The sequence below is a fragment of the Typha angustifolia genome, chromosome 14 (genome assembly GCF_048772165.1).
Source record: "Typha angustifolia cultivar Huaian chromosome 14, ASM4877216v1, whole genome shotgun sequence".
NCBI lineage: Eukaryota > Viridiplantae > Streptophyta > Magnoliopsida > Poales > Typhaceae > Typha > Typha angustifolia.
In genome coordinates, this window is record NC_133252.1 from 3,665,175 (window position 1) to 3,689,741 (window position 24,567).

Genomic DNA, 24,567 nt, shown 5'->3' on the forward strand with positions numbered 1-24,567 from the left:
TTGGCAAACTTAGCATGTCTATTGGAAATTCTATGAGATTAAAATTGCTTCCATATTTCTTCAAGATGTGACAGGAGATGAACATATTCTGACTAAATTTTCTGTCTCCCTAATGGAAACTGTTTCTTCCTGAAATAAACCATAACTAAGAAACTATGGAATAGCTCTATATAGAAATTCAAAGTTGATTTTCTAAGGATCTATTTATGGATCTCTAATAGGCAAATTTAGCTTGTGTGTAAGATCAAGTCCCACTCCGACGGTGTTTCTCCAACTAGACATCTTAATAGATTGTCCAATGATCAATTCACAACTTCGTTTAAACTTTAGACCATCCGCCTAGGGACGATATGCACTACCAAATTGCAATTTAATCTAATTTTAACTTAATGCTGTCCAAACATGACTTAGAATGACATAGAAATTTAATGTCCCAATGACATGAATGATTTTGGAATGTTGTAGATGAACAACTTCCAAAACAAAATCTGATGTATGAGATGCATCAAAGGTCTTTTCACATGCAATGAAATGGGTCATTTTTGCACACTGATCCCTAAGTACAAATACAAAGTCAATTCTATGAACAGTTAAGAGCAATCCAAGTATAAAATCCATAGTGATATCTTCCCAAGGTGCTCCACGGATAGGTAGAGGATTGTACAAACTAGTGTTTTGTATGATCCATTTGAAATTAGAATTTTCATTCAAACCAGTGTTTTCCACCATGTACCATGTAATAATACAAATTGTGCAAATTCTTTTTTTCCCTCATTTGTGCAACAATGAGACTACTGAACTACTGAATAGCTATTAACAAGGCATTGATTAGCAAATTCATAAGCAACTGTAATAATTTGTATTACAAGTTCAGATCCATACCTGGAATGTCAAAGCACATAGTGCTGAGAGAGGACAAACGAGTATTCCAAATGAAAGAACTGTATACCTGTAAAATGTACAGCAGAAAGTTCTCATTCCATTTAGTTCTATGTGATACAACAGTTGATTTAAAACATTTAAATTAAGAGTACAGGTTCATATGAAATGATAGTCATATATGTTGCCTACATAAAGGAAAATAGGCCATGCTGCTTTCAAACAGTTTCTTTGTGAAAATAAACAAAAAAAATGCTCCTGCTGATGTAAGAGATGCAAATGAGAGATCACATTGCATGGATCTTATTTTATGATTTTGATATGACTGGGATTGGACCTAGTTATTTCGAGCCGAGTCTCTTTTGTTTCTTAAATAAAGAATTAAAAAAAAATTCTAACTATTGCGTTCGAACGCAGGGACGTTGCGTTCGAAAGCCTACATATGTTTACAAATACAGAGAATATATTTAGCAAGTTCGATGTCACGTTCGAACGCATGTATACGTTTGCATATACAGAGAACATATTTAGCACGTTCGATCATGATCGGTGAAACTGCACTATTTCTAGGGCTGTCTTTTGACTGATTTGCTTGTTAGATTAGCCTCTAAATATGTGAAAGGCAACCCTATGATCATTATTAAATTAATTGAGTTTCTTTCCCAAATTTTTCTCTCTTTCTCTCTCATTCTCTCCTAACACGGTTACGTCGCCTCTAACCTTCTCGACTGGCTTACTCCCGAGACCCTTAGGGAAGGCCCACTTCCTCCTCTTCTTCTATACTCCCTTCCATCCAAATCTTCCACATTGAAATTGAGATCACAACAGATTTATGGATCCCACTTTCCAAACCTTTCCACAGATAAGCTGTTAATGATTGATTAAATATAAAAAGGTTCACCTTTCAAACAATGAGTTGACTCTAAAACTAATATCAAGTTAATGTTCATATGATCAGTCAAATATTTATTTTTTTCAAATTAACCTTTCTTTACTATTATGCTCAGTAAAATCTAGAATTATTTATTTGATGATGAATAAATCACAGTTGCCAAATGGAGATGTTTCTTACTGATGGACCTTGAATATAGCCAAGGTGGCAACGAAGGGACCTATGTGACAGTTTAAGCCACTATAGTTTCCAATATAATTGTTCCAACAGATTGTATTTCTATCTCAAGTGGTATAATTGGCAAGTTTTCCCACCTGTTAGTTTGTCAAATTAATTTTGTGCAGTCTTAAATAATAAATATAAAATTGTTGCTAAAACATTCTACAAACTTCTAATTTTTTCTTACAGAAAAGTGCCTCCTAATGTGCAACTGCATGCACCTCTAAGTCCACAAAGAGAGGAATTGTTCTTTGACAAAATATTTCAAGTATGGGGAAAGCATAAACAGTTGAGGCAGACATTTTGTTCTAATAATAAGTTGTTGTTTACATTAGTTGCAAAATTTTAACGAAGCTTTATAGCATGTGCCAATCCTCAATATGATTCTATTTGTGTGGCATCTCCTCCTCCTTAAATACACCATTTATCCTACATTTTCCAACAATTAATAGAAAGATCTACCCAAAGAAACCAAATTTGTCCTTATTATTTTGATAATTCTAGATATACTCCATCTAAATCACCTTCATCTTTCTTCATATTTAAGCATTGATCTCGAGGATATCTAATGAAACACCTCCCAATTTTTTTATACCTAACTTGTATTAAATTGCACTACATAAAATCATGGATGGTCGTGCCGGCACGTCACACAAGGGGTGCCGCACGCCTAATAAATCCGCCGCTCGCCATTGACCTTATTGTTGAGCTACCCATTGCCAATTGCCGTCGCCCACGCTTGCGTCTGGTGTCCTAGCCCGAGGGAGGAGGAAGAGAGATCAAGAGAGAGATAGAGAGAGAGAGAAGGTTAAGTTGTGGATCTGGATAACCTTATCTCTCTCTCTCTCTCAATCTCTCTTCCTCCGCCCTCGGGTTAGGGCACCTGACATGAGCTCAGGTGATGGCGACGACGATGGCGAAGGCGAGCGGCGATTGACGACTGTAACGGCGAAGGCGAAAGTAAGTATCCCTCTTTTTTTTCTCTCATTCTCTTATGGCATGGCCAGCAAGTGCCGCGGCATGATTCGTGCCTGTGGCACGGCCATCGTTGCATAAAATAAACAACCAGAATCTCTGGAATCTATTGGATAAAATGAAGGAACCTTTTAAGATAGGCTGAAACAAAGACGTACTAGTAAAGAAGATTCAGGAATTACGAAAAATACGTAAATACCTTTAATAGTAAAGAGATACCAAGATCAAGTACTATCATATGAGAAAAGAAAAGAATCACAATGATTGCACAATAACTGCTACTGCTGGAATCAAATCAAATGCAGGCAGACGTAAGTATGTCATTAACAAAGAACAATAAAAACCAAGAGCTCAGAAATGTAACTAAAGCTAAATGCTCAGTTGAATAGCAACTTGGGAACTTGTATATTAGATTAGGAAAAGGGGAAAAAAAAAAGAAAAAAAAAGTATGACTTGCAATCGCATTACCCCAGTAAATTGGTAAAAAAAGTGAAAACAAAGAAGTCTTAATAATTGGATAAATTTGTTGTATCATTGCATGCTACAAGAGTTCTGAAGTTTGCCAAGTTCAAGGTCATACACTGGTTGATTAGATGCTTTGGCCCCCAATCGTATCAAGCAGCAGCTTATTCCACCAAGTAATGATGAGAATACACCAGCTAATATTGGATATATAAGACTACTAGTACTAGGTATTAGAGTTTTACTTGCTTGATCAGGTTCATTCAGACTGCCTGCATGAATTCTAAATCAAATTCTACATGGAGGAAGAATATAAAAGACTCAAAAGAGAATCAATAACTACATGATATCAAATTGACATAAAACAACATTAAACAAAGAAGAAAAAGAATTGACTATGAAGTAAAGAAAACTAGGTATACTACATTACTAACATGGAAATTCAAAGTAATATATCATGACATTTGGCCCATCGATACATAGTCCCTCATATTCAATGGCAACAACCATATACACAAAGCCATTATTCTTGACATTTGTCCTGTGTCAACAGTCATTGTCCAAAGGAACATGACAAGGCAAACTTTAACAAATGATATGGAATTACTATACATTCTGGATGTCAATTCAATAAAGGTTTACCTCTCGCAGCACAACCCCATTGAGAGTAATGAGACAGACCGACAACATGGCCCATGTTGTGTAGCACTCAGATTGAGGAGGGAGAGGTAAAAGAATGGGAGTGGTGGAAGAAGAATGGAAGGCAGAAAAGAAAAGGGAAGAAAGGAGGGAGAGAGGGGAAGGGAGGAAAAGATGCAACAGTATGGGGACTCGACTCGCATATCTATGGTAGGGAGGAAGAGGAAAGGGTTATTAGTTTGGGTTTAAGCCCAACTCAAACCGGAACCCATCCCTTCAGTTGATTTAAGCTAAAGGGTTTTGATAAATACATGAAAGTGCCCTTGGAATATTGCTTTTACTAGCTTATAACTCAAAAGCGTCTTTCAGTTCTTTCAGTAGGCTTTTCTAAGTTGAGCTTCACGTTATAAATGATCAAATATTGATTAATCTTCACTTTTTATTGCAAGAATGAAGTTTAAAGAAGTTGTGTCAACCTGTGTCTACTACAAATTGTAAAAAATCCAAGTTTTCAGGCAACAAATACACTAAAATTAGGTCCTGGATGCGCCAAAACAGTGCTGCCCAACCTAACAAGATCCAAGGGGCATGCGACTAGGTGGGCATCCAATCAGAAGCATCCATGTCGTCGGCTACACCACTCTCCAGTGCCCGCTGCTGCAACAGATCCGCACTGATGCGTGGACATGCTCCGCCACGCAGTGCGCTCTTGTGCCATGACATCACTCAGGCGCATTGATTTCCTACGCCCAGGGCTCTAGCAGATCCCATCTAGTGATTCAGTTTTTCTTCTATAAATAGAGGAAAAAAAGGGAAAATGGAGAAGAAATAGAAGAAAGAGAAGAGAAAGGAGAGAGCAAAAGAGAAAGGAAAAAAAACCTAAAAGAAAAAAGAAAGAAGAAAAGCTACCCTGGGTAGCTAAGCATCTGGTCCGGAGCTTTGGGATATAATTCCCCCAAATTGAGTTATTAATAGATTAAAAATGAGAAGATCAATCTAAGTAGCAGGAGAGATCCCGATGTCTAGTCTCTCTCTTCCCAAATTATATTTTCGTACTTGTTTACTATTTTAATCTACTCATTATTTATTTAATGTGTGTGTAGTGGATTCTTGCCACCATCTTTCTATAGACTCGACAATCCCAAACTGTTATGCAATCGACCGGTATACTCGCATGTACTTTTTGGGCACACCGAAATTTTGGCACCATTGCTGAGGAGACGGTTCAGCAAGGAACGCTAAAAGGGACAAGCTTACAAAATTGCCATAGCAAAAACGGTAGCTTCGTTCCCTATATTGTTTTTGTGTTTCCTTTTTTTAAGCGTCGTTATCAAAAAGAAAGAAAAAAGAGATACTTATGGGTTTATGCAAAGGCAAAGGGACGAGTTAGGTAGATTCACTAGAAGGTCTAAAACAAAACCTCAAGAGTATAATCATCTTACCATACTTTTACTCCATTTTGCATAATGAATCCACCAAATAGTGAACATTGATCTCATAGTTAGCACGGGCCAATTGATGACATAAAAGCTTAGGTTCTTTCCATACTCCTTGAAGGATCAAGCTAAGAGTTGGCTCTACTCTCTCCATTCACATTCTATAGGCATTTTGGGGAAGATGACTACAGTATTTTTTAACAAATACTTACTCAATCATAAGACCATCGTGCTTAAAATGTCAAATCTCCACCTTCACTCGGAAAGAAAGTGAAACCTTATATCAAATTTGAGAGATGTTCAAAAAGTTGCTCAACTTATGCCACCACGAGTATGAAAATTGGTGACCTGTAAGCTATTTTTATGAGGATCTTACGTCTTAAGAGCACCAATTCATCAAAATAATCTGTAATAGCGAGCTCCTACAAAAAAATTCTGAGAAACCATAAAATACCTGAATGAGATTGTTGAAAAAGCTCACATTTAAATGGGACCTAAGTGCTACTGAAAGGAGTAGCAGACTCACCTCGACTCCTTCAAATGGAGGAGCATATCACCTTCAAGAAGATAGCCTTTGGGCTAATGTTGGGAGTCTGGGAAAGGAATTAGAGGCCCTCAGAATGAAAAGTGCAATGGCCACTCGTGCTATTTCTCACATGAAGGTGCACCCTCACTTGTTTTGTTTGTTGAGAGGTAGACCACCTAACTAAGAATTGTCTAATTCTTTTTGGGGTTAAATATATTTTACTTTCATGTACTTATACCCAAATCACTTTACCCCATGTACTTCAAAAAGTCTTAAACCAATTTTTGTACTTATGACTAAAATGAGACTATTAGTTTTTCTGTTAAATTTAATCAAGTATCATGCTATTTGGTAATTTACTGCACTATATCAAAATCTGCACGTCTTCTCTAACAAACACGATAGGGGCATTTTGGTCATTTTGATGTCATTCAGTTAAGTTTAATGAAAAAATTAACGGTTCTACTTTAGTTATAAGTATAGGGACTAGTTTGAGACTTTTTAAAATACAGAGAGGCAAAGTGATTTTGAGCATAAGTACAGATGGATAAAATATGTTTAACCCTTTATTTGAGATAGGAGCACATATGAAGAATATTGTAATGTATTTGAGGTTTATAAGAAACCTTACTCCTCTTACTTAGATACTTACAATCCTAGTTGGAAGAACCACCCCAACTTCATTAGAAAAATGAGTAAATCAGAGCAACAAGCTCAGCAGCAACATACAACTCCACCGTCGCAACAATATCAACCTTATTCTACAATCTACAAACCACAACCTTTTTTAAGAAATTCCTTGGAAGGTACCTTGCTATCATTATCGAGACACGAACAAGAAAAACCAATAGCTGGAATCAGTGATCAAATAGGTTGTTGAGAGACAAAAGGATTTGGAGAGTCACTTGTTTATTTTGACAAGCTCTTTCAATATTCACAAGCGAGATAAATTTTCATCTGAAGCTCAAGCCAATCCTAATGTCAACATATGGCCCACACTTCCGACCGAAATCAAAGAACCTTAAGGAAGTGAATGAGGCAATTACCCATAGCAGTAAAATGGTGCAAGTCCCCGAGGTGTCTCACACACCTAAGAATGTTGTACAATGTCATAGTGATAAGAGTACACACGTGCTGCTAGAACTCCATGTTACAAAGGCCCTCATTAGGATACCTTTCCTGGAAGCTTTGAAATCCAAATCAAGGGTATTGAATCCTAACAATGAAATTTTAGAAAACCTTAGACAGTTTAAAATTAATCCTCCACTTTTGCATGTGATCAAGCAAGCTCCAAGAAGACTGTCTTTTTTTACTTTCAAATTAAAATTAATCTTCCACTTTTACATATGAAGATTTTTGTAAAGACGTGCACCGTGAAGCGGAAGCATAATGCTAAGAGACTTTCTTTTTGACTGAGTAAGTGCTTTAATTGATCATAGAATTCCACCTAAGTAGAAGGATCTCGGATGTCCCACCATAGCTTGTACTGTAGAGGTCCAAGAGCTCGCGGAAGCCTTACTCAATTTAGGAGTAAGTGTGAATCTTATGTCATATTTGATTTACTTGCAATTGGGTTTAGGAAAGATTAAACCAAGGTTTGTCGGATCGATCGATCTCGATCCAGATTGGGATCGAGCGGTTTTGATTAAAACGGGCTAAATCCATTATGGATTTGACTTGGATCCCCAAGCTAGAACTCTCTTTTTCTCTTTACTCTTTTCTTCTCACCTTCTCTTTCTTTCTTTCACTCCTTTCTCTTTTTCTTCTTACCAATTATTGACTTGGATTAGCCAGTTTTGATTTAACCGAGCCAGATCCATAATGGATCTAACCCATATTTGGCTCGGGGATATTAATTATTGATGTCCCTAAGAGTGATATGATGTAATCACTCTTTGGAGCACTAGGTCTTAGACATCATTATTTACAAACTTATAGTGATTATGATGATGGCAGACCACAGGGATTTACGAGCTAGCTCGGTATTCATCGAAGTTTTGACTTTTGAATAAATTAGTACTTTTTTTTAGTTTTTAAATCTATATGTAAATAATTATTATTTTATTATTTTTATGTCATGTTTTCTAAACTTTTAAAAAATTTCCTACATTTTTAAATAATATTTAGAATTTTATGTAATTAGAAAATGTCTGATCCGATCCGACCAATTTGACTGATACGTATCGTTTTTTCGGAAGGCCGATTGATTCCCATTCCGATTTTTTGAACCTTGGATCAAATCCATATTGGTGATACTTCAACTGGCTAACCGATTTGTTAAAAACCCACCGGGTGTACTCAAAGACATTTTAATTCAGATTGAGAAATGTTAATATCCTGTAGACTTTCTACCTCAAAAATTTCTATCATTCTGGGTAGACCATTACTTGCAACTACCAATGCTACTATCAATTGTAGGAATGGAATATTGAAGTTGTCTTTTGATAATATGAACCTCGATGTCAGCATTTTTCACATTGGCCAACAACCATTTGACAACAATGATTGTCAGCAAACCTTTCTGCTTGACACCCTTATAAAAGAGGAAGTTGCTGCATCATATAATACTGACCCCTTTGATTGTTTCTTTGTTAATTCTGTGTTCAAGGTCATTTTTGATGCAACTACAATAGTTAACAGTCCCAAGGATGGTAGAAATAGAAGATCCCAAGGATGGACATATCTTCAAAGTTAACAGTTAAAGGCTTAAACTGATTATTGGGACACTAATACCTGTAGAAGAGTCTGTCTTTCTTGCAGACCCTCTTTACGAGCCTTTACCGATGGTTCATTTTTTATGTATATTTGTTTTATTTTATTTTTCTTTTTCCTTGGTTTCACTTGGCTTGGGTTGTTTTTGTTGTTGTCTTTCAAGTTTTTGTGTTTTGAGCTTTTGCATCTACTCTAACATCTCGGGTGTTATTCTTCAAATTTGGTTATTTGTTCCTTATTCTTTATATTTCATTATCTAAAGGACATTGCAATATTTAAGTTAGGGAAGGAGAACATATTGTTTATGATGAGTATTAAATTTTGTTAGGACTCTATTTTGTTTCTACTTGCGTTATCATTTAAGTATTATGAACTTGATTATATTTGTATGAAATGCACATGTGTATCATTATGCAAAAATTTACTTTTCCTATTGATAGCATAGTTAATTATTGAAGTATGGATGGCATTGTGATTCACATATGTTTAAGGGTCATCCTAACTTGGAGGGAACCTAACCTAGAATTTTATTTGAATGAACACCCTTTGTTATATGTATACACTATGGACTTGATTACCTTTTTGTTATACATTGGAAAAATTAAGTAATGTCATACCAACTAACTTGAGGAGTTTTCCTTAGTTTTGACAATTTGAATTGCTAGAGCCTAGAAATAAGTTGGTCGGGGAGTGTGATAAGTGCATATAAGTTTCCTCAGAATATTGCTTTTACTAGCTTAATTTTGAAGTCATAAGCATCTTTTAGTTCTTTAAGTAGGTTTATCAAACTTGAGCTTCACTTTATTATATATTCAAATCTTGATTAATCTTCATTTTTTATTGTAAGAATGAAGCTTAGAGAAGTGCCAACTTGTCTGTGCCATAAATTGCAAGTATCCAAGTTTTTAGACAGCAAATACACCAAAAATCAGGTTTTGTGTGCACCATAACCATCCTACCAGATCCTCGCCGCTAAACGGGATCCAATGTGCCCACCTCTAGACAACTATCCAGTACACGCCGCTGCACCAGATCCATGTTGACGCATAGACATGCACTGCCCAGGCGGCATGCTCCTGCGCCGAGACATCACCCAGGCACATCGATTCCTGCACCCAGGCTGCAATGGATCTCATCCAACGATTTTTTGAGTCAGTTTTTCCTCTATAAATAGTGGAAAAAAAGGAAAAAGGGGGAGAAAAAAGAGGAGGAAGGAGAGAGAGAGAGAGAGAGAGAGAGAGAGAGAGAGAGAGAGAGAGAGAGAGAGAGAAGGAAAGAAGAGAAGAAAAGCAACCATTGGTAGTTAACTAAATGCTAATTACATGTTTAGTAAGTGATAAAGAAACCATTGCAATTGCTTTAGATTCACTGTATTATAAATCCAAATCATCTGATATGGGGCTTTGGGATATGAATTCCCTAAATTGAGTTACAAATAGATTGAAATTGAGTAGATAAATTCAAGTAGTGTGAGAGATCCTCGACGCATAGTCTCTCTCTCAAATTATCTTTTTATACTTGTTTACTGTATTATTAACTCTTATACAATAATGATCTATTAGGTATTTATTTACTTTGTGTGTAATGTATTCTTTGCCATCATCTCCATGTGGATTCAGAGTCACTCAACAACCCCAAACTGTTCTACAATCGACCATTATACCTGCGGGTACTTTTGTGTGTAATGTATTCTTTGCCAACATCTCTCTCTCTCTCTCTGCCTCCCATTTTTTGACTTTTCTTCTCTTTGTGTCCCTATATCTTTCATTTGTACTGTGTTGACCGATTATGGCATCAGATGTGTTATTCTGTATGAATAGTGCTGAGAACCACATAAGTTCATGAATTCAACCATCACTTAAGCTTTGTCAACAGTTTCACAACAATACCAAAATCTTCTGGTTTCATTTTTAATCAACTTAAAGTTAGGATCCATATAAAACTCATATCGTTTTTATCCAAAACTAAAGCTTAATGGTTTTGCTTGAAACTGTTGGCAATTCCATGACAATACCAAAATGTTCGGGTTTCATCTGTTATCAGTTTGAAGCTAGGATCCATATAACAATCATATTGCTTTTACCCAAAACTAGAGTTTAATGGTTTAACTTGAAACTACTTCCACTTTTCTGAGCATATATCATATCTTAAAAGGAAAATACATTTCACCTTTATAGTTAGGCCAAAATCAAGAGTGTCTCCTAAACTTTCATTTGTATCACTTGATCCCCTTGTAGTTCTAAATTATTTTCAATTGCCCTATAGGTGTTAACTTTAATATAAAAAAAATGCCCTTTTTGTTTCACAACAATCAATTATAAAATTTAACATTTTGTGAAAATCCTTAAGTCTTATGCTTCTTTCATCTGAAATCCTTTTAAATTTTGCATTGTGGGCATCGCAAATCTTCCAAAAAGTGATACTATCTTAAATTGTACTTTCAATTTTCAAATACTACTTCAGCTCTAAAATAATTAAATTTAAAACATAATTTCTGTAAGTAAAATCTAGAAAACAAAAGTAGCATGCCTTGTATCTATGCGTAAAATGTTACAATCTGTCCGGTTATTTTCTTCTTGATTTTTTCTTTCTTTTATATTCATCATGTTACCATACTATCAAGAGGTCTTTTCCAATAATTTGAGGTTAGCTAGAATACAAACTAAAGTGAGAGAGCTCCAACAGAAAGGAAATTTTGATTTTCTGCCAATCAAACATCAACCCTCTAGTAATTGATGTCATGATCCTTCTCAAGAAAAATCAGGAGGAAGAGGGACTTACTATGAAACCTATCCAAATATTTGACTAATAGATTTCCCATCATTCTGGTTGTTACTTGGTAGCAATTTTGTAAAATTTATTCCAGGCGTTGAAACAGTATAGACAAAGAACAAACCTAACAAATTTTGAAATATAAAATTACTTTCATCTCTAATGAAAATTATTATCAAGAATGAAATGAAACATAAACTAGCGGTTTTCTCAAATTGTCAAAATGTAGAATGACAAATAAAATGTACTTCCATATTCTTCTAAATTGTCAAAATATGAAGAAGTCGTGATCTTTTAGGCAAAACCATAGAACCGAAATCAAAAAATTGTCATCTACAAGAATTATCAAAAACTGAAACCCATGAGCTTAAGAAAAAAAAGGCAAAAAAAGGACTGCTTTTAGGCCTTGTTTTGGTATGCCAAAAGTTAACTGGTAGGTTGAATGGGCCACAAGATAGACAAAAGAATTTAGAAACATGTTGCATTCATAACTACTGGACAAAAAAGCAATAAATGCAGCCAAGAAAAAGACCATCCAGTCATAAACAAGCAGAGAGAGAGCAAAAAAAAACAAAAGTTTGGAATGGAATATGTCATACTTTCAAATAAGACATAATATATATATAGCATACATATATATAATTTGTACCCTCACTTGTAAGCCCACTGTACTGTATCCTCACTTGTAAGCCCACTGTTCTGCATCCTATACTTTTAGGTTTTTCTGTATCAACAATTCTCTATCGTGTTGTACCAATATCCATTCTGGTACTGACATAGTACTCTAAGTCCCATTGGTATTACAGTTCTTTTAGGAAAGGAAAAAAGAACAAACACTGTTAACCAATCAAGCACTTAGGTAAGATAGAGAGAATGATGAAAGGATAAGACCCAATAACAATTAACCGATGGTCATTTTTGGAATAAAAAAGCTACAAAAATTTTATTATCCTAAGAATAAATATCTTCATCAAGAATACAATTGTACCTCTTATGAAATGTGTCGTCTCTAATATGATCAAAAGACCAAGGAAGCTGCAAGCAGAACCTGATGAATGAATAAAAAGATGAATATTGTTATTTAATGCAGAAAAAGTAATATACAAGCAAAAAGAAAGAAATTATGTTGGTAGATATAAAAGAGTGCAAAGTGCTAACACATGCAATAACCAATGTGCATTATCAGAGAAATAATAGACCATTGCAATAAGTTAGCCACACCGAACTTGGAAATTTAGTGAGGGAACAAGCCACTGAAGAAACTACTTCTCGAACTTGGAAGTTGGAAATTTTTGTCTACAATAAATTATTTAAACAACTGTTAGAACCAGAAAAAAAAAATTAATTGGGGGTTGAGAGAGGAGGGTGTACGTGCTCTGCACATGCAGCCCCTCCCCTCTCCCTCTCCCTCTCCGGTATGCGACGAGGCACAGGAAAAAAAAAAAAAGAGGATTTCATCTAATCCGAATAGGATTAGATTTGATCCTATTCTAATCTATAAATTTAACACTAATCCTCTCTCTCTCCTCAACACTCCCCAGCCTTCTTCTCCTCCATCGTTTTCTTTCTTTTCTCATTGTCGGAATCGTCGCTGTGGGATTGGATCGCCGGAGCATCGCCGGAGGAAATTGGGACCACCACACTCCTCTCCGGTGAGCCCTCTCTCATCCCTCTAGTTTAATTTAAATTTAAAGGGGTAAATAAAAAATACCTAAAATTGGGGTTCTCGGCTTCATCAGCAAATCAGGCCAGCCGGCGACTTCGGGTCGCAACGGCATCGTCACCGGAAACTTCGTGCTCTAAGCCCGATGTCGGTAATATCTTCTAGGAGGCCCTTGTGGCTCGGGTTGTGGTTGGCCATGGGTGGGAAGTCTTCCACCGTTGGTTGCCGTGGTCGACTTTCCCTCCAGTGCAGGTCGTTAAGATCGCTAGGGGACCTCCGACGAGGTCGATAGGCTGTCGGCGACAATGGTCGCCGGCGATGCCCTCACTCTTCCTTCCCTTTTCTCCTCTCTTCTTTCTCCCTCACCAATCTCTTTGGGGAAGAAAAAGGTTGGGCTCGGGTTTAACCTAAGCCAACCTTTTTCCTTCTCTCGGGTTCGGGTTTGGGTTGTGGACCCGACCCGACCTCTATTCTAAGCCATGGGCTACAGGCCGACCTGCAACCCAGATCTTTGTTAGTTTTGGGTTGGGCCTTGGCCCAGCCCAACTAGCATGAGGTGGAAGAATGGGCTGCAGGCCAGGTGCAGCCCAATCTAGCCCAATCCAATGGGTAAATTTAAACCCATTTTAATTCTTTTTGGTTTTTAAATTTTAAAAATATTGTTATTATTCAAATTAAAATTTTGATTATTATTTATTATTTAAGGTGGTGAATTTTAGTACGTGAGCTAGAGATTTGAGATTTCGGTTGTCTTGCTTAGACTCAGGTGATTGGGTTCACTCACATGTTTATTTTATTGTATTTCGTATCTTTGTCAGACCATGTAAATTTTCTGTATGCAATTTATTTATTTCACCCTTATGTGTAAATTAAATTGTTGCAATTTCTGTGTGCAAATCTATTTATTTTATTTGTACGTGCAAAAATTTAATTGTTATATTTTCTGTGTGCACTTAATTATTATATTCAGTGCATCACCATACTTCGTGCAAATATTAAAATTTATGAAAAGAAAAATGAGACTAGTATTGGTACGACTTAGAGAACAGTCCCGGTATAAATCGTTTATGATTTTCCGTGGTGACTCAAGTCTATCTGGAAGTCCAGGAGAAAGTCCTAAATTAGATCATTGGGGTGACTTTCTTAGGTGACTCTGGCGGGGTTAGGGAACAGTTCTAGGATGAATAAGAAAATTTCTTAGGTGACTCTAACTTCTCTCAACGGTTAGAAGAAAAGACAGAGTATGTTGATCACAGGGTGATACCCTCTGATGACCCTAACCGGATCAACTATGAAGAAAAGTCTCAAACGTCATCTCGAGATGACTTCTAGTTAATGTGGATCCACAGGGTTTAGACCGATTGAGACACATGACAGTATAAATATCAAAAGATGTTAATATGTTGAAAACGTGTAAAGTTACAAGTTGTGACATCTCTCTATTGTTATCATTGTTATTATTTAGAGAGCATGCCTATTGCATATTGTTATGGATATCGTTGCTTTTAGTTTAATTTATTCAGCGTTAATATGATTTAAAATTTATTTGGTTTTCGAGTGGATCATTGAGACACATGACAGTATAAATATCAAAAGATGTTAATATGTTGAAAACGTGTAAAGTTACAAGTTGTGACATCTCTCTATTGTTATCATTATTATTATTTAGAGAGCATGCCTATTGCATATTGTTATGGATATTGTTGCTTTTAGTTTAATTTATTCAGCGTTAATATGATTTAAAATTTGTTTGGTTTTCGAGTGGATTTCACTCACTGAGCTATAGTTGTTGGCTCATGGATTCTATTGTTTTTGTATTTGTTTATTTATTTCAAGTAATAGTCAGCGGGGCGACTGAGCGAGATGTACCCGAATTCCACCTCCACTTAGGATTCACCTATTTACCTTTCCGCTCTTTTAGATTTTATGCTTTAGATTAGAAGTTTTATTCATTTAGTTTAGAGACTATAAAATATTAACATTGTTTTATCTTTATTGTAATTAGTTTGAAAATTTTAATAAAGCACATTCTCATTTTATTTATTTATTTTGCCATCGTACACATAGAGAGTATTAATAAGGCTTCGTGCATCTCAAGCATATTGAGATGCATGGCCGGTCATGATTCCTATTTTGGGTCATGACAACAACTTTGGCAGAGCACCAATGAAACCTTTTAAACAATGTTTTCTGATCTTTGTTAATCATTGTAATATAGTTTGGGGTATTATTTGTTGTTTGGATAGAAGTTCAAAGCATGGATTTTTTGAACAGGTTAAAGTATATCATCCTTCAATAGGGACCAAAGTAGGTAGAGTGATGTCACTAGGATGATCAACAATCTTAAAGGGAAATGAAGACACGAACAACAGCAACTCTTGAACAAAAAAATTATATGTTGATTAAGTTCGATAAAACTTGGACGCAAATGACATGAACAACCCATGCATATCTATAGATATCTTAGGGCACCCTCATAAATTAGAATGTCTATTTTAAAAGCCGAAAAGCCAAGAGACATATTTTATCATTATAACTTATAAATTCGAAGGTGCAAAGCCAAATGACACCTGCCAGTCTAAATGCCCATAATTTTGCACCATAATTGCAATTCAGGTGATCCTGAGCTCATTGGAAAGAACTGGAAATGATCTATAACTTTTATTTCTGGCAGTTTTTCCATAATCTATCAATTAAAACTCCAAAATTCAGTTTCAAAATTGATAATTGATATGGACTTGATTATGCTCCCCCAGTTGAAGATCAACTCATCCATGAGTTGTCCCACCCATCTTCATGGTAATGAATTAGATCCGGAACATTGAAGGTAGCAGAAACACCATATTCATCAGATAGCTCAATTTTATAAGAAATGTTCTCCAATTTGTTTAAGAACACAAAATACTCAGTTATATAATATAAAGCAGTGCAAATATAGAAAAGATTAACTAATAGAAGACTTTCCAAAGTAAACAGTAGAATTCCCCTGGTCAGTAGAATTAATAACAACAAGAAAATTCTCATCAGTTTAGCAAGAAACTTTAGTTAAAGTGAAGATAAAATAATGCACGATGTAGTCATTTTCTTTTCCTAGAACTTAATAGCAGGCCTCACATGCTTTACTGAACTTCATCCAAAAAATAGTCTTCCATTACATTTTGCACCAGAAAATGAAACAGATACTTCTTTTGTAGTTATACTTATACATACTATCAAATAGAAAAACATTCAAAATAAACCATTAAATTCAGTAGAAGAATCACTATCATTCTGTTAAAACATACCTACAATATCCACTAGAGAAAACTTCTCCTGTAAAATGATCTTAGCTCCAAATGATGCAAAAATCGGCATTGCAAAATTCAACAGAACAGCATAGGACAGATGTAGATTTTGTACACTGAAAACAAAAGGAAAAATAGTTGCAGCTTAGTCATACATCAATTAGATAGTGGACAGGCCAGATGATACAAGGCCTACAAAACAAAAAGATACAAAGAAAGAACTGCACGCCTAAGAAAAGAGAACACTATAAATGAATCAATAGCAACAAATCCATGCCATCAAAATAGTGACCAGTATTGCATATAAGGAAAGAAGAAATATCAGCAAACCCTTATTGAAGCAGAAGGTGAAACTTTTCAAACAAAATATTGCAGAAAGCACGAGTTAAGTAATGGTACTGCAACGCCGGAAGAGAATGCAGGTAGATATGAGACTATGACTCATTTTTCAAAATACAGTAAGACCTAATACTTACAAGAAGTGACCCATATGTAACAATTGGACTAATTTTAAGTATCACACGTGTCCTTCTTTCCAATATAAGAGGAAGACTGTCTTTCATAAGTAGATAGGAGTACCACTTACATAGATCACTTGATGGAGGCTGCAACATGAGGTTGAGGGGAGCAACATGATATATCTAGTAATAACAAAAACACTGCAAATTTGAAGAGGATGGGGAGTTGTTGATGGAGAGCTGGAAGTCACTTGCTTTGAACCTCATGTGCAGCCCAATTTATTTGATATAACGATAAAGGACATTACAAAAACAATGAAGACTAAAATAAAAAATAGTAAAAAGTGTCACAGCATTAGTCACCACAAAGAAACAGTCATGAAAGAGTTTAGCATTAGGAAGCCCCCTCACTTGGAGTTATTAATGTTGCTAGAAATTTTATTCTAGTGAATTAAAAGATGAACAGAAACGCAGGCAAAAGACCATTCTTTATTATTTATAGGATTCGGCAGGCTGCCTATTCATAAGCACCTGTGGTAGCTCATACAGAGAATTGATGGAATAAAGGAAAAGCATCTTCTAGGAAGACAGAACACCCACATTGATTTATCAGTAATCCAGTACTCTACTTCAATCAAAGAGCAATTATCAAAGAGTTTGTTCACTTGATACATTCTATATTTATTGTTCACTATAACAGGATTGCAAGAGTTCACTTTCATGAGGTATAATAAAAATAAAACTAACAATAATAATAATAATAATGACATACAAGGTCACTGACCTATAGATGAAACTCAGTAGTGATAAAAACCCAGTAATGGATCTCATTATCATTGTCTTCCTTATGCTTGTTGGTACTAGGAATGGTTGCCCCATCCGTCTCAACCACAAAATTGACATGATCACAAGAATGAAACATCTTGTAAATACTGTTTCAAATATGGGAATTGATTGAACTGCACATGGTAGGATACAAAAAAAAATGAGATAATTAATACAGTACTTTGATCATTTAATAAAATATCATATATATGCATTCTTTCAAGTAAATGACTAGGAGTTAAACGTATGTTCACATCAAATTTTTTAACTAATGGAACAGATTAGAATTCAACCAAAGTAAACCACAAAAGGAAATTAAAAGCTATTATCGGCAGATAAAAGAACATATATAGATAATACTTCTCAATACTAAGTGCACGTACTATTGATACTAACCAGCAAATATCAAATCAAACAGATGTGTGAGGTGAGGGAATATTTTCAAATTTTAATCAGAAAGCATAGGAATATCCCAAATTAACATAAAGAAAAAGATCTTGATAAAGAGGCATAGCACTAGATATTATCTTTGAGACTGATAGTTTGACCTTTGCTGAAGCACCAATATCACAGAAATTCATTAGATGTAGGACTCTCTAAATACTGTACGTGACAAAAGAGAAATAAAAGAGACTCTGGAAACCAAGAAGCCTGAAGAGAACCAAAATCTTAATAACATAGAGTCAAAGATAGATGTTGCCCAAATATTTTTCATCAAGCCCAAATATAGGATCCAACAGTAGTATAAATTATATAAAAGCAGCTCCATTCACTAAGGGAGAGCAACAGTCTTGTTTTCTTTTGCAGCAAGTGTGCACAATCCAATGTAATAAATTATCTATAGCTTTTGTATCATTAGTGTGCAAGCTCTTTTTATGAAACTCCAATTAAATTGGTAAAATAGCATTGCATCTAAATTTATACCTTTGCAATATTGTTTCTACAAAATATACCTATTTTTCTCTCCTTTATGCAAGTAGAAGTGCAATAAAAAGAGCTCTAAAGCATCTAAGGTGTCAGTGTTGCATCCAAAGACCATAATAACAATGCAACTAAGCCAAAGCAATGTCAATCATTGAGATTGGAGGCAATTAACAGACTCCTCAAGTTGGGTAATAATTAATAAATGCAAAACTCAGATCTAGTGTGAATTTTTAAGTGTTTCATGTTTTAACAAATGTGCTATGGGCCATTAATTGAAGTCAATTCCCGGAGGTACTTCTAGCGATTTTCCTAATTAAGTGACAAATCTAGTATTAACAAAGGACAGGATAGCAATGTAATGTGAAGGATAGTGCATAAGGAGCAACATGCTATAATTGTGAAAAGTCAGGTCATATAGACATGAAGAAGCATATGACATCAAGAACAGCAGGACACATGACACATCATAGACATTTTCAGAAAAGGAGAAACACAACAGGACAGTCTAATAGATGGCCTTCAAAAGGTAGAGGTTTTGCACAAGGTTGACCTATTCTTAATCTATGATGAAGATATTATAAAGAGGGGGTCCTATGCTATTCTCCATGATTTTTAAGAAAAAAAGATGCATAGGCATTATTCGTGGGCAAATCCCGCAGCATTTGCATTATGCAGACCTTATGTATAGGTAGACAACATATGGCCAGATACGTGTTCGACAAATGCATATGTGCCTGAATATGGGTTGCCTATGCATTACATATGCATGTGTTTGAAAAGCATATGATAATTAAAGTTGTATCATTGATGTATTTATCTTAATATAGTTTTTTGGTGATTACTACTTTGTTTGTGATTTTCCTTTAATCATATCCACTAGATATATTTACTTGTTTGTCTACTTGCGTAATCATATGATTCAAGGATTGTCGTGCCTGTGGCATGCCATTGGCTAGCACGACACAGCACGTGCCACAGCACTTGCCGACCATGTCATCGCCACCACATACAAGAGAAGGAGAAAGGGAGAGGAAGCTTCCACCATCGATGATCATCTTGCCATCAGCGTCATCATCACCACCCTCCTCTCTATTTCTCTCACATGTGCCCTAACCCAAGGTTGAAGATCAAGGATCATCCGCTACTTTAAGTTAGATAAACAAAGTGGATATTTTAGTCTCAACTCATTGAGAGCTTCTAAACCCACCTCTCCCATCATATGCGAGAGAGAAAGAGAGATGAGGGCAACGACAGCAACAAGGAGAGGGGAGGGAAGAGGATGATGGCTTCGTAGGCGATGCTTTCTGTTGCTACTCTCTTCCGGTTGCTTCACAACGATCGATGCTAAGAGTTAAGAGAAGGGGTATTGTCTAACACCTCTCGTGCCATGTGCCCATACTGCACCAGCACAACAAGGGTTGATCTAGACAACAAGCCGATATGATTATAATTATGGATGGTCGTGCTGATCGGCACGTCTCCTGCCAGTAATAGCACAACACTTGGTACAGGGTGTGCCAGTGGCACATCCTCGTGTCGAGCCATGCTAACCAACACCCTTGACGTGCCAGTTCGGCACGATCTTATGCTGTCCAACATGGCCGCATGTCTATCATTGTACCATGTGAAGCTTCTTTAAAAAAAAATTCTATTTTCATCAATCATTATTAGATCAATTGATCAATTGACCATTTAGAAAGCTTAGATAAAATTAATGATAATAAGACTAGAGATGATGGTGGTGATAATGACGAGACTAAGTCTGGTGACGATGATGAAGATGAGATATATATCCTTGTTACACAACCTTTATACCAATCACATTTATTATTTTTAAAGAGGATTTGAGTCTGTAGATAGCAAGACATTAAGAGAGGTGCTCCCACAGAATGATGATTTCATCATCATAACCATCATATCAATCACACCCACCAAAGCCACAACACTCTTATTATACTCTATATTAATATCCTATATATGCTTATGATGTGCCTGTGCCTGTGTCTGTGCTAGTGCTGGTCATTTTCGTATATGTTCATTATCCATATCATATTATTAAAGAATTATAAAATTTCTATTTGTATAAAAACTATATGAAACGTTACAACAAATAATACTATCAGTAGATGATTTTTAAAAAATATCGGCAATATTTAATGCAGCATTCTCCTAGTATTTTTGTGCTGACAAATGAAGTCTTTGATCCTCCTCATTATTCTACGTTCAACTAGATATTAGTTTTAATTAATGAACTGTTATCAATTGATATTATGTATTCAATTTTATTATGGAGTATTCAATTATATTACGGAGTGTTCAATTGTTAATATTAGTTTTAATGAATATATTCAATCATATTATGTGTGGAATAATATTTATATTTAACTATTGCTTTATTTTTAGTAAAATAGATCATTTACAAAAATAATCTAAAGATAAAACACTATAATGTAGGTTTTAATACATATATTTAAAACAAAAACTAAAGATTGTCACACTGAAGATCTAAAAACATCTCTATATATCCTAAGTGTATTAAAAATATTATAAATGCGTGCTAGTGGCACGTAAAAGTGTGCCATTAGCACGCAAAGATGTGCCACCTGGCTTAACTGCTTGCATATCATATGTGTGCTATGCAGTGACTTGACTGTCTACATATTGCAAACACTTTTCATAATATCGTTATAATCCTTAAATAATTACGCCTAGATAAACTATTGCCTATTTTAACATAAACCCCCTTATTAATTCATGATGCATTGACCCCCTTAATTTTATAAAATCTCTGAAATATCTCTTTACTTAGTTGTTTTTTATTTATTTTTCCATTACAAGTTATACATAACTATGACATGATCAATTTTAGACACTCTGAGAACCATTTTACTCTTATTTTAAAGAAACGAAAAGAGAGAAAATTTGAAAATAAGATAGACATTTGACATTTTTTATTAACACCATCAGAAAGGAGATATAGTTAAGGGATTCAAAGTGTTACAAAAGACACAAAAGGATCTATGTGAAAATGTGCCATGGAAGGTCATCCTATAGCACGGCACGTGCTGCAGCTTGCCGGCCGTGCCACAAGAAAGGGAGAGAAAAAAAGGAGGAAGACTAGCAGTGCTACATTCTTCAACCTCGTCATTCGTTGCTGGAGATAAAAGCAATCCGGATCCGCAACTTAATTCTTTATTCACCCGCCCGAGGTCTTCTTCCTCCTCGGGCTGGGAATGGGCTAGGGTTAGGGTATCCTCACATGGGATGCTACGATGCCTTCATCGACGAAGCTCTTAGGCACAATGAGCAATGATGGCGGCGAGGTCAGTGACAATGCAAGCTCGACCGCAAGCAAATCACTGCTAGGAGGGGTGGCATTCCTCATTCCACGTGCCGATATGCCGCCGACACGGCCATTGTTGAAATATGTAATAGTTCATAAGATCTAGGTAGCCTAAAAGAAAATATGAGGATAGAACCAATTATATTCCTCACATGCCAAATGGGGAAAAAAGATACCGCATGTTGCTTACACATACTTCTTGAGTACCACTTATTATGGATAAGAATTAGAAGGATTCACTCTCGGCAAATGATCTCACTGGGCCTCCATAATATGTTCTTGAGAAAATTATGGTTGTACACTTGTACAACAAAAATATGATATACATCATTAGAAGTGTAGAACATGGTTATACTTGTTTTGATTGTTAAAATTATTATTTTACCCTTTAAACCTGAATTTCAAATGTTAACATGTTTTTCCTAGAATATGGTTAAAAAATATTAACACTTATTTTGACTGTTAAAATTGTTATTTTGCCCTTCAAACTTGATTTTACATGTTAACCCTTTTTTTTCTAAAACATGGCTAAGAAGTATTAACACCTGTTATAACTGTTGAAATTACTATTTTGCCCTTTAAACTTGATTTTCACATATTAATCAATTTTCCTAAAACATAATTAAAAATATATTAATTCCCATTGTCATCATTAAAATTACTATTTTGCCCTTTAAACCTAATTATCATTTGTTATACCCTTTTTTTCTAAAATATGGTTACCAAATATTAACACATGTTTTGTCTGCTAAAGTTACCGTTGTGCCCTTTAAACTTTGGTTTTCACATGTTATACGAATTTTTCCTAAATCATGCTTACCAAATATTAACACCTGTTTTGACTATTAAAAATTACTATTTTTCTTTTCACATATTATACATGTTTACCCTACAATACGGTTAAGAAATATTAACACTCGTTTTGTCTGCTAAAATTACTATTTTGAGCTTTAAATCTTGTTTTCACTTATTATACCTTTTCTTTTCTAAAACATGGTTACCACATATTAACATCATGTTTCTCCTAAAACATGAAAATATTTGAGTAAAAATGAGATATGTGAATTGTAGGAAGGAGAAAATTGAGCGGGAACTTTTAGTTTGTCAAATGAGATAGGTGTGTAGTAGAATAGATAAAAGATAATTCTGAAACAACTTTAGTTAAATCAAGGGTAAATGGTAATGGGATTTATGTATGGTATGAGATTTAATCTTGATGAATAGTATTTGTAATCTAAAATAAATTAATTTAATTGTAACATCCTATACCCAAAAAAAAATCATACATGGCATGTGCACTATACTATCATCTTTCCCCACTCTCCATGTTTTTCTGTTTTTGCAAGTGATAAACATCCAAAATCCTCGATGAGATTTCGGATTTATCATATTTAAATCCCTAGATTTATTTTCCTATTATTCTTCTTCCCTCTCTATTTAAAGGTTTTCTGTTTTTGCAAGTGATAAACATCCAAAATCCTCGATGAGATTTCGGATTTATCATATTTAAATCCCTAGATTTATTTTCCTATTATTCTTCTCCCCTCTCTATTTAAAGGGGGCTCTCTTTGTTTCTCATCTCTTCTTCTCCAATTCATCCCTTTCCCAACCAAGATTTCAACAACGATTACTTGCTAAAGGAGCATCGAACTTATTGGTATGTGATCTACCATCTCTACAAGATAATTTTAATTTGTTAATATTTTGTGTTTATCTTCTCTTTTGCATCTTACCTTCACTAGCGAAATTTGTTGGCTTGTCACCCCTGTTCAACCTCATGTCTACTTGAATATCTTCGCCTTATCGTCATCATCGTATTGGTACCCCTTACCGGCTCCCTTGACCCCTTTGTAAAATTTTACCATGGGAGCCCATTATTGATCTAATGAGCTTTTTTTCAGCTTTTGTCAAATCGATCCTGTGCCACCTCAGATAGAATATTCTTTCTTCTTTTATCTAGGTGTAAGGTTCATCATCGCGAAGTAACCGGTGACAATAATGCCTGTGGAATTTCATTTCCATTCTCCCATGTTTTCACCCTTCCTTATTATGTTTTGCTCCTTCTTCTCTACTCAGGCAAGCAGAGATTTCTTCCTCCTATGTTTGAGGGTGGGCCCTTTTACCCACATCTCTTTAATCGCCTAAGTATTGGGTTGCAGGCCTAGTGGCCATGTATGCTCTCTTTGAATTTTTCTATTGTCCTAGCTACTTTCATAACAAAAATTATTTAGTTCTTACAATTTTATTAATTAAGTAAATTACCATTAGATTTTATGTTTTTTTGTATTGTTGTACCACCACTACTGTAATCATAACATTAGGTGTATGAGCTGCCTTTAAGTTTACATAATTGTTATATTTGTTATTAATGTCAAACATACATTAAATAAATATTTAGTTTATCATCATTAACATCATAAGTTAGCTGATTAGTTTGTACCTCATTTTAATCAACTGTGTTATTTTAAGTAAACATAAAATATTAGTTCGGCAATTAAAATCATAAAAATACTAAATGTGCTATGCTAAGTATTAGATTGTTACATTCATCACTTTCC

General features: G+C 35.1%; 1 protein-coding gene across 1 annotated transcript in view; it reads right to left on the reverse strand.

The window, feature by feature from the left end:
* The window catches only part of LOC140776676 (probable transport protein YPL264C), a 38,427-nt gene that overhangs the window by 9,710 nt on the left and 4,150 nt on the right, over positions 1–24,567 (reverse strand). The window contains exons 3-7 of the mRNA XM_073120467.1: positions 17,702–17,876; positions 16,460–16,575; positions 12,501–12,560; positions 3,546–3,699; positions 883–949 (exon numbers count right to left, since the gene is read on the reverse strand). Of these exons, the coding sequence (XP_072976568.1) occupies positions 883–949; positions 3,546–3,699; positions 12,501–12,560; positions 16,460–16,575; positions 17,702–17,876 (572 nt within the window). The remainder of the gene's footprint in view (positions 1–882; positions 950–3,545; positions 3,700–12,500; positions 12,561–16,459; positions 16,576–17,701; positions 17,877–24,567) is intronic.